This window comes from Hyperoodon ampullatus (genome assembly GCF_949752795.1).
Source record: "Hyperoodon ampullatus genome assembly, chromosome: 6".
Classification (NCBI taxonomy): Eukaryota; Metazoa; Chordata; class Mammalia; order Artiodactyla; family Ziphiidae; genus Hyperoodon; species Hyperoodon ampullatus.
In genome coordinates, this window is record NC_136919.1 from 62,150,782 (window position 1) to 62,161,893 (window position 11,112).

The following is an 11,112-nucleotide window of genomic DNA, read 5'->3' on the forward strand; positions in this document are numbered from 1 at the left end:
GGGGGAGAAGAGCTCAGACAGACCCATTGTACTTTGTACAAACTTGTCTTTGTATATCTTCTTGCTGGATTAAAAAAAAAATCCAAACAAACAAAAAACTGGTTTCTTTTCTGAACATCACTTTTGCTAGATGTTGCACATGAAATTTATGATGATCTCTTCTAGGTCCACGGTTTTACGCAAGATGACTACCTGATTCTATACCCCTACCCCCTTAGGATCTTTTAGTAATTAAGCTCTTATCCTTCAGAGTGAGGGAAAAAATCCACAATTGGAAAATGGAGTGAAGTGGCAAAGCTGAGGTGACTTCAGCCTCCACTAAACACCTCCTTCCCCCCTACCCACCCTCGCCACATACACATTATTAGGAAATGAATGTATTTTGGCTTCTCATACCTTTGTTAAGTGTCTCTAAAGTAAAAGATGATAGAGGATATAACTGGTGTTCTCCTCTGACGATGCCACAGTTATGAAAGGCTGGTCAGAGATGCAAAAGGAGGAATACTGTTTAAAGACAGAAAAGAACTTGGTAGTATGCCCTGAGTCAGTATTTGCTATTAATTCCAATAGTGCTTCATTCGAAATCTGACTCAATTCAACATGTAGCCGGAAGTTGATTCAGTAGTTCTACTTTAACTATTTGTTATAACTAATTTGCAATTATGTAGCAAGCATAATACAAGTTACATAAAAGGGAAAGCGTTACTTTATGGCTCTTCACCTCTAAATCTATTTTCACATTTTTCCTTTGGTGCATATCAACTAGCTTCTAAAAAGTTCAATTGTACATATTTTGTAGCTTGGGCCTCAAATTTCCTTTTCCCTAAGCCTACCCTCTGTTTTAAGTTCAGCAGATCTTTTGTGATGCAAGTGTGCTTTGGCAGCATTATTGTGTAATTTTCTTGGGGTGTAAAATGTGTTGAAATGTTCATCCGGGAACTCTCCCGTGAGGTTGATAGTCATGATAAAGCCTTCACATTTTAAGGGAAAATAATCATCTGACAGGTAGTGGTCTGAGGAAATAATGGTTTTGCTTTCTAAGGTTTTTGGAGGAACATGGTATTTTTGAATCCATTTTCCATATCCCAAAGTCATGATCTAAATAAAAGTTGTGTGTTTTAATGGTACTTCAACTTTCCATGGTGTTCCTCAGCAAGATTGTCCTTCACTGAGCACCAAAACGGTGAGATAAGACAAACTGTCATAAAATGTGACATAGAACTCAATAGAATGCACAATAGTGATACTAAAACTTAGCATCCAGTATGGACCATAAGGGTTTGGTTCTAGGCCTGGAAAGATAATACTTCTTGAATGGATATTTCAATGAGCATCCATGATTAGAAGCATAAACAGATTTTTTTGAGGAAAAGGGGGAATGGATTTTAATAGGGAAGGTAATGTGGCATTGACATTTGTGATTTTCTTAGTGAATAACCTGTCAGATCCTGGAAGCGAGAGGTGAATATCAGCTATTTTCAGCACCTAGAAGTAAAGTGACCTCCTTCGAGTTGGTTAAGTAGCATCCTTAACCTCCCATAGACAAGCAGTTTACTGATTAAAACACCAGCATGTGTTAATGGTGATTTCTGACGTTTATACTGAAAGCAAGAGTATTTCAGTATGAGGGACTCTTAGAGCCTCATTAATTTGGTTTACTGCCCCTTCCCACCTGTGTTGTCACAGCGTGAAATGTATAAATTATCAGTCTGTCTTGGAGTGATTTGTTAGTTGCACTTAACTTGCAAAAAAAAAACCCACCCCAAATTCAAAAGTGATAGATGTGAAATGGCAACCTTTGTCAGATAGATGTCACACATGATACGGTTCCTTCTGTTAATATATGTTAGCCTTGGGCTGTAGAAGGTAACGAGTCATTTTCAAAAGGGAAAAAGTCCTGAAAGAAAATCCTCCGCATTAGCCTCACGCAGTTAGAAGTTTTGGGGGATTTTAGGAGCCTTGCACACTTCAGAACCATTTTGTCTAATTTTATGACATAATTTCTTCCCCAAAAGCACATAACCTGGGAGAACTGATAAGTTGTAAACATAATGATCTGGAGAGGGTGTGCTCCTTCCTGAATTTTTAATGGGGAGAAGGCCATCTGCTTCTCCATATGGAAGTGTTACCCTCTTCTACAGGAAGCCAGCACAGCTAGGGACCAGAACCACAGGAAGAGGCAGCGTGCGTCCTCCTCACCGCTTTACCTTTCACAGAACTAATAAAGCTCTTGCTTTATCTACAGTTCAAACTTCCTATAATTATACCTAAGGTCACATAACTTAGAGTATGAGCACCCGAAAAAAATGTTAAGTGGCTAGAGTGAACCCCTTAATAAAATGGTGTATTAATGTAGTTAGTATTCTTTTCATTTGAAATATTTTCATTGTATTTTATTTAGTAAGGCATAACAAATGCTAAACGTATTCTCCTTATTTTTAAATGGTCCCTCTGAAACCTAAGAGCTGTTAGTGCTAACTCTTAAATAGGATTTTTACAAGTATTTTTCTTTCCGTGTGTGAATTGTATGTTTGTTTTGCTTTAAGACTCCAGTGACTACTCTGTAGATGATGAATGCTTAGTGAAGTTGCTGAAAGGATGCTGCCTGAAGAACTTACAGCGGCCTTTGCAAGCAGAATTGTGTTTCAATCACATTGTCCAAAGGTAAAAGCGGACAATGAAACCAACTTGAGTGCAAATTGTGGTTTCTGGGGAATCACTGTGAGAAAGTGATGCTCTTATCTCCCGCTGCTAACCTTTTACTTGGTGTTACCAGAAAGAGAATCCAGTAATGTTTTCTTTATTCTCTGAGAAAAAAATTATAACCTAAGTGGAACATGGCTTTATGCCTTTCTACCTGGTGTTCAGAGGTGACTTACAAAAGCTAAATTTACAGCCAGGCTGACATGTGTCTGTCTAAATTCTGGCAGCAGTGTACAGAACATCTGATACTTTTTTGATTCATGCATTTGTCTGCCATTCATTTATTCCACAGATATTTGAGTACCCACTATGTGCCAGAGACTGTGATCCTGAATCCTAGGGATTCAAAGTTGAGTAAAAAGACTCGCCATCATTGTAATGATAATGTGACAGGAAAGAATGACTGTGATGAATACTAAAACTGCTTCTCGTTTGGCAAGGGACATTTTTCTGTAGATGAATGAGTTTTAACCCCCCAAGAGCATTGATGATGCTGCTGCTCTTTTGCTAATTAGAGAGTTGAGTCAAGGTTCTGATGCCTGACCCTCTTCTCTACATCTGGAGTCACAAATGCAATTACAGGGGCCAGACAAGTAACCTTACTGAATGATGGCAGGAATAGGGATTAGTGGGCACTGCAGATTAGGGAGATTGTGTGTTCTCTCTAAAGAATGCAGCCACTCCTGAGCTCTAATTGATTATTGCTCTGGACAGTGTGGGCCCAGTAGCAATAATCCCTACAGTTTTTTTTTTTTTTTTTTTGGCTGCGTTGGGTCTTCGCAGGCTTTCTCTAGTTGCAGCGAGTGGGGGCTACTCTTTGTGGCGGTCCGCGAGCTTCTCACTGTGGTGGCTTCTCTTGTTGTGGAGCACGGGCTGTAGGTGTGCGGGCTTCAGTAGTTGTAGCGTGTGGGCTCAGTAGTTGTGACACACGGGCTTAGTTGCTCCGCGGCCTGTGGGATCTTCCCGGACCAGGAATCAAACCTGTGTCCCCTGCATTGGCAGGCGGATTCTTAATGACTGTGCCACCAGGGAAGTCCCTACAATTTTTCATTGAAAGCCTGGAATCTGAATTTTGCATAACGTCTCCAGATTTTTAAATCTTGGCTCAATTTTTGGGAAACCATTGTGTAAGCCAAATAGATCACAGCCATAGACTGCCGGTTGACATTTTTTGTTCAATATCATGTGCCTTTCCATCCATAGCTACTGATCTGCCTCTTTCTGACTATATATTATGAGAATGTAGGAGGACTGGTGTCCTTATAAGAAGCCGAAAGAGACAATAACTATTTCCCAAATAAGTAATATACAGTCTTTAGTAAACATGTTAAAGAAGTATCCATTGAGTTCGCTTTTATTGGTGTTTTTATTAGGATCAAAAGGATGACCCATTTGGGCTATTTGTTGTATTTTTTGAATCTCATAGTGAATTGCTTGCTGGTGTGTTTTATAGTTTTGGATTGTGAGTTCACCTTCAGTGGGGTTTTATCTTGAGGCTCCTATGAGGCTAGGATTGAGGAAGACTCTCTCTCTAGAGTGATTTTGCTTTTATTTCTGCCAGATGCCCAAAAGGCTTTTCCAGGCCAGGGCCACCTTCATGTTAATTTCATTGCTTAGAAGTTCTTGGATCATTTGGGCCACATAAATTTGAATTGCAAATTCATGTGAGGGCAGGCCTATTGGTTATCAATTTCCTAAGGGATGTGTTTTTTTCCCACCCCCCCTCACCTAGACCTCAGGCCAAGGAGCCAACTGCCCCTGTCTTCCTCCTATGCTGCAAGTGGGTTTTTCTCATCTGCCCTTTCTCTGGTGGAGCAGAGCCCCAGCTGTATGTAGAGTCTCAGCTCAGGCTCTACATACTATGTGGACCCAAGGCCTCACCTCCTGTGTGGACATTGAGACACAAAGCTCTGGCTGATTCAGACTGAAACAGACCTAGGAGTGCTTTGGCATCATGCACATACTTAGAGTTCTGGTTTTGTTTTGCTTTCAGTTTGAGAGTTTTCCTTATGTCCTTGTGAGCTGAGCTCTGCATTTTAAAGGGTGTTGCTCTTATTTTTTTGAGTGCTTCTAGATGTTTTGTAGTCAGAGAATTTTCATAATACTGCTGAAAACAGAAGTGTTGACCACTTCTTTCTTGACATTTTGAAGCATTATAAGACAGCAGTGCAAAGAGAGTTGAACCTCAGTGAGAAATAAGTGGCATTATTTTCTGAGTGGAGTCATTTCCTGAATACATTCATGTTCAGGAGGGATGATCCTGTCCTTTCTAGGGTTAATCTTTGAAGATCTGCATGCGTTTGTATACCTGAAGGGCAGTAAACAATCCTCAGTGCTGGATTTATATTAAGGAATAAAATAAAACAGTAATATAGGGAATTCCCTGGCGGTCCAGTGATTAGGACTCTGTGCTTCCACTGCAGGGGGCACGGGTTCAATCCCTGGTCGGGGAACTAAGATCCTGCATGCCAGAGCTTGGCCCAAAAAAAAAAAAAAAACAGTTAAAAAAAAAAGTAAAAAAGAAAAAAAAGAGTAATATATTAAAAGCATAGTATTTATTGCCATGGTTTATTAGGTTCTTTAACTGTATAATGGCAGCTTTTCTCTGATAATAGTCTTAGTGCTGTAGCTGTTTTCTTAAGAATGGGGAAAAATACATATATGTTGGAAAAGAATGATATGTTCCTTGTTCTGTTAAGACTTAATTGCTTTTCATTTGCTCTTTTAGTGAAAAGCTACTGAAGTATGACCACTACCTAGTGCCATTTACTCTGTTTGAGTTGGCATTTTTGTATAAAAACCAAGGGGAAATTGACAAGGCCATAAAGGTCCTAGAAACTGCAAGGTAAGTGATAATGGCAGCTTCTCCTTGATTGCTATGGAGTCAGGAATGTCAATACAATTTTAACAACAGCAGTAACTTGATACACTTAAAATGAACACATTAATGAAAAATTAGTCACAATTTTACATTTGCTAATTTATGCTTAGTTTCTGCTTGTGGCTTTTGCTGGAATTGTGCTGTTTCCAACCCTCTTAATGCCAGACCCTGTGGCTGTTTACAAATGTTGTGATTTTGGGGACCTACATGACAGATTTCTGGCCTGTTCTCTTCTATATCAGGGGTCAGCAAAGTTTTTCTGTAAAGGGCCAATTAGTGAGTATTTTTGGCTTTACAGTATAAGGTCTCCATTGCAACTACTCAATTGTATTAAAAGCAACCATAGAAGACAATATGTAAATAAATGGGTGTGCCCAGATTTGGCCATAATTTTGGTCATAGTTTGCTGATCCTTGGCGTGTTCCACCATCTCTCTCATTTCCTTAAAGAGCCATTGATTTGAAGAAGCCCTTTGAATCTTCTCCTCTTTTTTCTTTCTGACTATGTGGCAGTTTCAAAGTACTTTATCAATTCTGCTGTCCAGTGGCTCTCAGACCTCCTGTGATCACGGCTCACTTACTGGGGGCACAAACCCTGTGGTCTGCTTGCTTTGAACACTACTTGCCATGGAGAAAGAATGCCATGATAGCTGTAGGCCATAAATAGCTTGCTGATTCACTAGTTTGTTCATTTACTCAAATTCAGCAGAAAATTCACTGAGTACCTATTATGTGCTAGACACTAGAAAAGGTTCTAGACAGACAACTGTGCATAAACAGGCAATGTTTCTACCTTCTAAGTTGAGGGGTATTGGTAAATAAACAAATAAGAAGAGTAGCAATGATATGTGCTTTGCTGAGATTTACGATATGATACAGGGTACTCGAGTGCTACTTTAGATTGAGTTGATTCTGGAAGGTTTCCTTCAGGTGGTATGTAGCATAATTAAAGCCAGTCCTGAGAAGACCAGTCACCAGAGGACTGTGTGGGGAGCATTCTTGGCTGGGGGGTGGAGCGGGGAGGGTGTTGAGCCTCGAGGTTGATAATGCTTCTTGAATGAAATGGGGAATACTGAGAGGATAAGGATTGAGGAGAGAGAGAGAAAAAAAAAATTACTCCTGTTTGGACTGTGATATTTTGAGGTGCCTATAGGTATTCATGTGGAGATGGTGAGTTGGCAGTCATATATATACCAGCATGGAGTTCAGTGTAAAGGTCAAGGCCAAATGTAGATATTTCAAAGTCACCAGAACAGAGACAGTGATATTTAAAGCTGTGGTGCTTGATGAGGTTATTTGGGGAAAGTTATACAGCTAGAGAAGGAGATCCAGCATAGAGCCTTGGGATATGCCATCATTTTAGAGGTTAAACAATAAGATTAAGAAGTGGGGCTTCCCTGGTGGCGCAGTGGTTGAGAGTCCGCCTGCCGATGCAGGGGACACGGGTTTGTGCCCCAGTCTGGGAAGATCCCACATGCCTCGGAGCGGCTAGGCCCGTGAGCCATGGCCGCTGAGCCTGCGCGTCCGGAGCCTGTGCTCCGCAACGGGAGAGGCCCCAACAGTGAGAGGCCCGCGTACCACAAAAAAAAAAAAAAAAAAAAAAAGTGGCCAGTGAGTTAGGAGGATATCCAGGAAAGCCAAGTGAACAAAATGTTTCAAAAGAAGAGAGTGGTCAGTTGTGAAGATGGCCGCCAAGAGGTCAGTCAAGGTGAGACCAGAGAAGTGGCTGCTGAACTTGGCAGCATGATCATCGGTGACTTTGACAAGCGAGGTGAGAAAGTGGAGTTAGCTACTCCAGGCAACTCCTTCAGGATATTTGGCTGTGAATAAAGCATAGTAATGGGGCAGAAGCTTTGGAGGCACAGTGGAGCCAAGAGAGGTTTCATTATCTTTTTTTTTTTAAAAGCCGAGGTTATGAGAGAAAGTCACTTTTAAAGTTAATTTGTTGAGAGTGAGTATGACTCCTATTTCAACTGACATTCGTGTATCTTCAAATCTATTGAAAATTTTTAGTCCCATTGGAAAATTTGGGACTAAAAATACGGTTTCTAAGTATTCATATCATTTGGACATATTTGATGTTATCTAAGCAATGCAGAATAAGGCAAATTTATAACAATGAAAATAAAAGACTAGTAATTCACTATGAAAAAGCAAGACCAGCAGTGATCAAAAGTCACCACTAACTCAAGACAGTCCCAGTGATGTCAACATAAACAGACGTCTCATAATTTCAAGACTGTTGATTATCTGCAGTTTTCCTTGTGCAGTAGGAGCTTTGCAAAGCTTCCGAAGTTAATTAGGGAAATACTCAATTACGTCCTTTGGTAAACTCTAGTAAGATGTTGGCTTAGCTTATGAATAATAACCCTCATTATGAATAATAACCCTTATCAAGTTTACCAGTAAGTAACCCTTAGACCTGTATAAAGTAAAGGGCTATAGAAAGAAATGAATGCCACTGCAAAGAAAGAAAGTACAGCTCTCCCATGGGCCAAGGTGGTGTGTGAAAGCAGAGCCCAAGGTCCAAAGCATTCCATTTTGCTGATTCTGAACAATTCTAGCAAAGAGAAGTCAACATGGATGATCTAAGTGAAGTTTTTAAATAATCTGTGGATTTCTAATGCCCCTCCTGACATTGTCACATAATAATTATTGATCAACCCATTGATATTTGCCCATCAGAATTACAGTAAGTAATTTTGGTGTCACCAAGTAATCCTGCTATCTTTGTTGTGATTGTCGTTTTGTGAGAGTTTCCATATCTATATCTAAATCTCTCTCTCTATATATATAAATTTTTTTGTGTGTGTATGGAGGGGGTGAATGATTATGTTCATCTTGTTTATACAGGCTGCCTGAAATTTCCAGTTTAGAAAAGGAGGTCAACTCTTTAAAAATAGTTCACAAAATTTGTTAAACCCTCCTTGTAACCTTCTTGCTGTTTGTGAATGGTTTGGTAATTATATAAACCTTGCTAGTCAAAGCACGCTTTTTAGACCACCACCAGCAAGCTTCTAGAAATACAGAATATTGCCATCCTCATCTCCTCCCAGGATCAGAATCTGCATTTTAACAAAATCCACTGTTATGCATATTAACGTTTGAAAGCAAATAAGGAATGAAGATGAGAGGAGGGGGAGGAGGGTGGTGGTGCCCTGGTGTATAAAGGAATTTTGACATTACAACGTTATTGTTATTTATCTTTAGAAATAACTACAAAGATTACTCACTGGAGTCCAGACTACACTTCAGAATTCAGGCAGCTCTTCACCTCTGGAAAAAATCTTCCTCAGATTGATCAGAACATGAAGGATGGAATTTTCTCTCAATTAGTACTGGCATCTGCTGTAGATTAGACCTTGTATTAAAGTGGAAAAATGATCTTGTGAATGTGAGACAAAAAACTAATTTTACTGTCAATATTTTCTATCATCTGTGTGGTTTACTATTGGTCTACATAAGTGGGGTTTTTTTTTTTCCTATGGAATGATGTTAAATAATATCTAGAAAACTCTTATATTCTGAATCTCCAAAAAAAATTTCATATCCGATTTGAATTGGAGAGTGAAAAGTCTTTTAAAGGACTCACAGGTACAGTAAAGTATAATTAGATTATTTATTTTTTTAATGTGGAAATGAATATTGTGTAAGTAGCAAATGGCTTACAACCTAAGCATTTTTAGCTTTGTTGGTCAGTTAAACTTCAGAGATATTTAGTTGCCTAGCATTTAAGTTTCAGAGGGGAAATAAGAATCACCTACATTCAAAACAGCTCAATAACTTTCCGAAAACTCCTGAAAAAGACAGGCAATGGGTGTGAACAGGACAGGTAATGTAGGTAATAGGTTGAAAGATCTGTGTCTAGAAAAGGTGATGAAATGTTATTGTTTTTTATTTTTCATGTAACTTACAGGTGGTTTTGAGAGACTATCCTGTTTTTGAATGTAGTTAAGTCTGTTATTATTATAACAAAATTCAAAAAAATTCCATGTATCTAAAGGGAAAAAAAGTTATATTTTAGAAAATTTCCTTAACCTTAACAATGAGCACCTAAAATATATACGCTGATTATTTTTCTTATAAAGTTCCTGCTGCTTTCAATGATATGTAAAATAATAATTTTTACACTCGTAATGTTGGTGTGTAAGGTCTAATCTGCTCATTTCTCTAGCACTGTGATGGTTCCTTATAAATATCTGGACTGTGCTTAGTCCTTTAATTTGCAAACACAATCAGGGCATGGAGTGGAAGAGAGCCAACTCTGTGTGGTCCTGGCTCTGCTGTCAGCAGTTACCGGGGTGATGTTTAGGGAGTTCTGTGCTCTCTCCATCACCATATTTTCCTCATCTGTGAAATGGAAAAAGAACAGATGAATTTCAAGGTCTCTTTTAGTTTTATAACTGTGGGTCTGAGGCTGAGATATTTATTTTCAGCAAACAATGTTAAAATGTTTAATCCAGATCATTCCCACTTAGTGTGTGTTTTATTTTACAATCATCACTGCCCTCCCCAGCCCCTCAGCTCTCCAATATGTATGTGCAGTGGCTGAGGACAAGACTGCATCCAGAGCGACAAAAAACAGTTAAAGAATCGATGAATCAGGGTTTTGTCTTATTTCTATTTTGAAGAATAACTTGTCGTGGAAGCCTCTGCAGTTTAACAAAAACAGCCCCAGATTGGCAGTCAGGAGCCCAGTTCTATTAGTTAATAATAATTCCTCTACATGGAGTGAGTCATTGACTCTTTCTGGCACTCAGTTTCCCTGGTGGGGATAGCAACATAGAGCTTGGTGCTTGTGATGGCTCTATTAGATAATGCATATGATAGCTTTTTGTAAACTGAAAGGCTGCATGAATATGAGTTGTAATAGTTATGGTTTTTATGTATGTATTACAGTATCAAAACAGAAGTATTGGCTTGAGTCTGTGGTCTCTGATATAAAATGAAAGTGTGGAGATTCAAACAAGTTTAAATTTATTTGAAGTGTTTGGCACTGACATGAGCTCACGTTGTGAATTTGCTCCTTGCTGTTTATTCCCCGCTATATGAGCCTGTATCCAGCAGGTATTTGGTCTTGTTTTCTTTAAGGTACTAATTCTTGGCCAATACTGAGGATGTTTTTCCAGTGGAAAATGATGAATACTACTCAAGTCGGAGTACCACCCCTTCAGATAATATTGGTGGTAGCTTGATCATGTGCTATTAATATGAATTATATAACTTTACATTAGGACCAAACAAAAGAGAAAATAACTGTCATTACAATTAGTAATGGAAAATCTGTTCAAAAATTTCTTTGAATATTACTTGGAAAAAAAATTCTCCAAAGCTCTTAGAAGAGTTTTGGTAGCACTTTCTGGTATGAAATGGAAACGATTTAAGGTAATGGTAGTTATTTTTGTTTTATTTTAACTCTACATTACCAAAACAAATATAAAAATTCATATCTCCCATTAAGATTTTTCCTTTATTTGTTCTTATTTCATTTGCATTTTTATTTCCTTTTCTTTTATAGTTACCTGATAA

At 38.7% G+C, this 11,112-nt stretch overlaps 1 protein-coding gene across 3 annotated transcripts in view; it reads left to right on the top strand.

Annotated features, from left to right (window-relative positions):
* Positions 1 to 9,645, top strand: part of TTC39B (tetratricopeptide repeat domain 39B) — a gene marked incomplete at its 5' end in the record, with an annotated part of 127,765 nt that extends 118,120 nt beyond the window's left edge. For all 3 annotated transcript variants that reach the window (XM_079707242.1, XM_079707240.1, XM_079707241.1), the window contains 3 exons: positions 2,547 to 2,664; positions 5,432 to 5,548; positions 8,794 to 9,645. In XM_079707242.1, the coding sequence (XP_079563368.1) occupies positions 2,547 to 2,664; positions 5,432 to 5,548; positions 8,794 to 8,884 (326 nt within the window). In that variant the 3' untranslated portion in view covers positions 8,885 to 9,645. The remainder of the gene's footprint in view (positions 1 to 2,546; positions 2,665 to 5,431; positions 5,549 to 8,793) is intronic.
* Between the last annotated feature and the right edge of the window lie 1,467 nt (positions 9,646 to 11,112).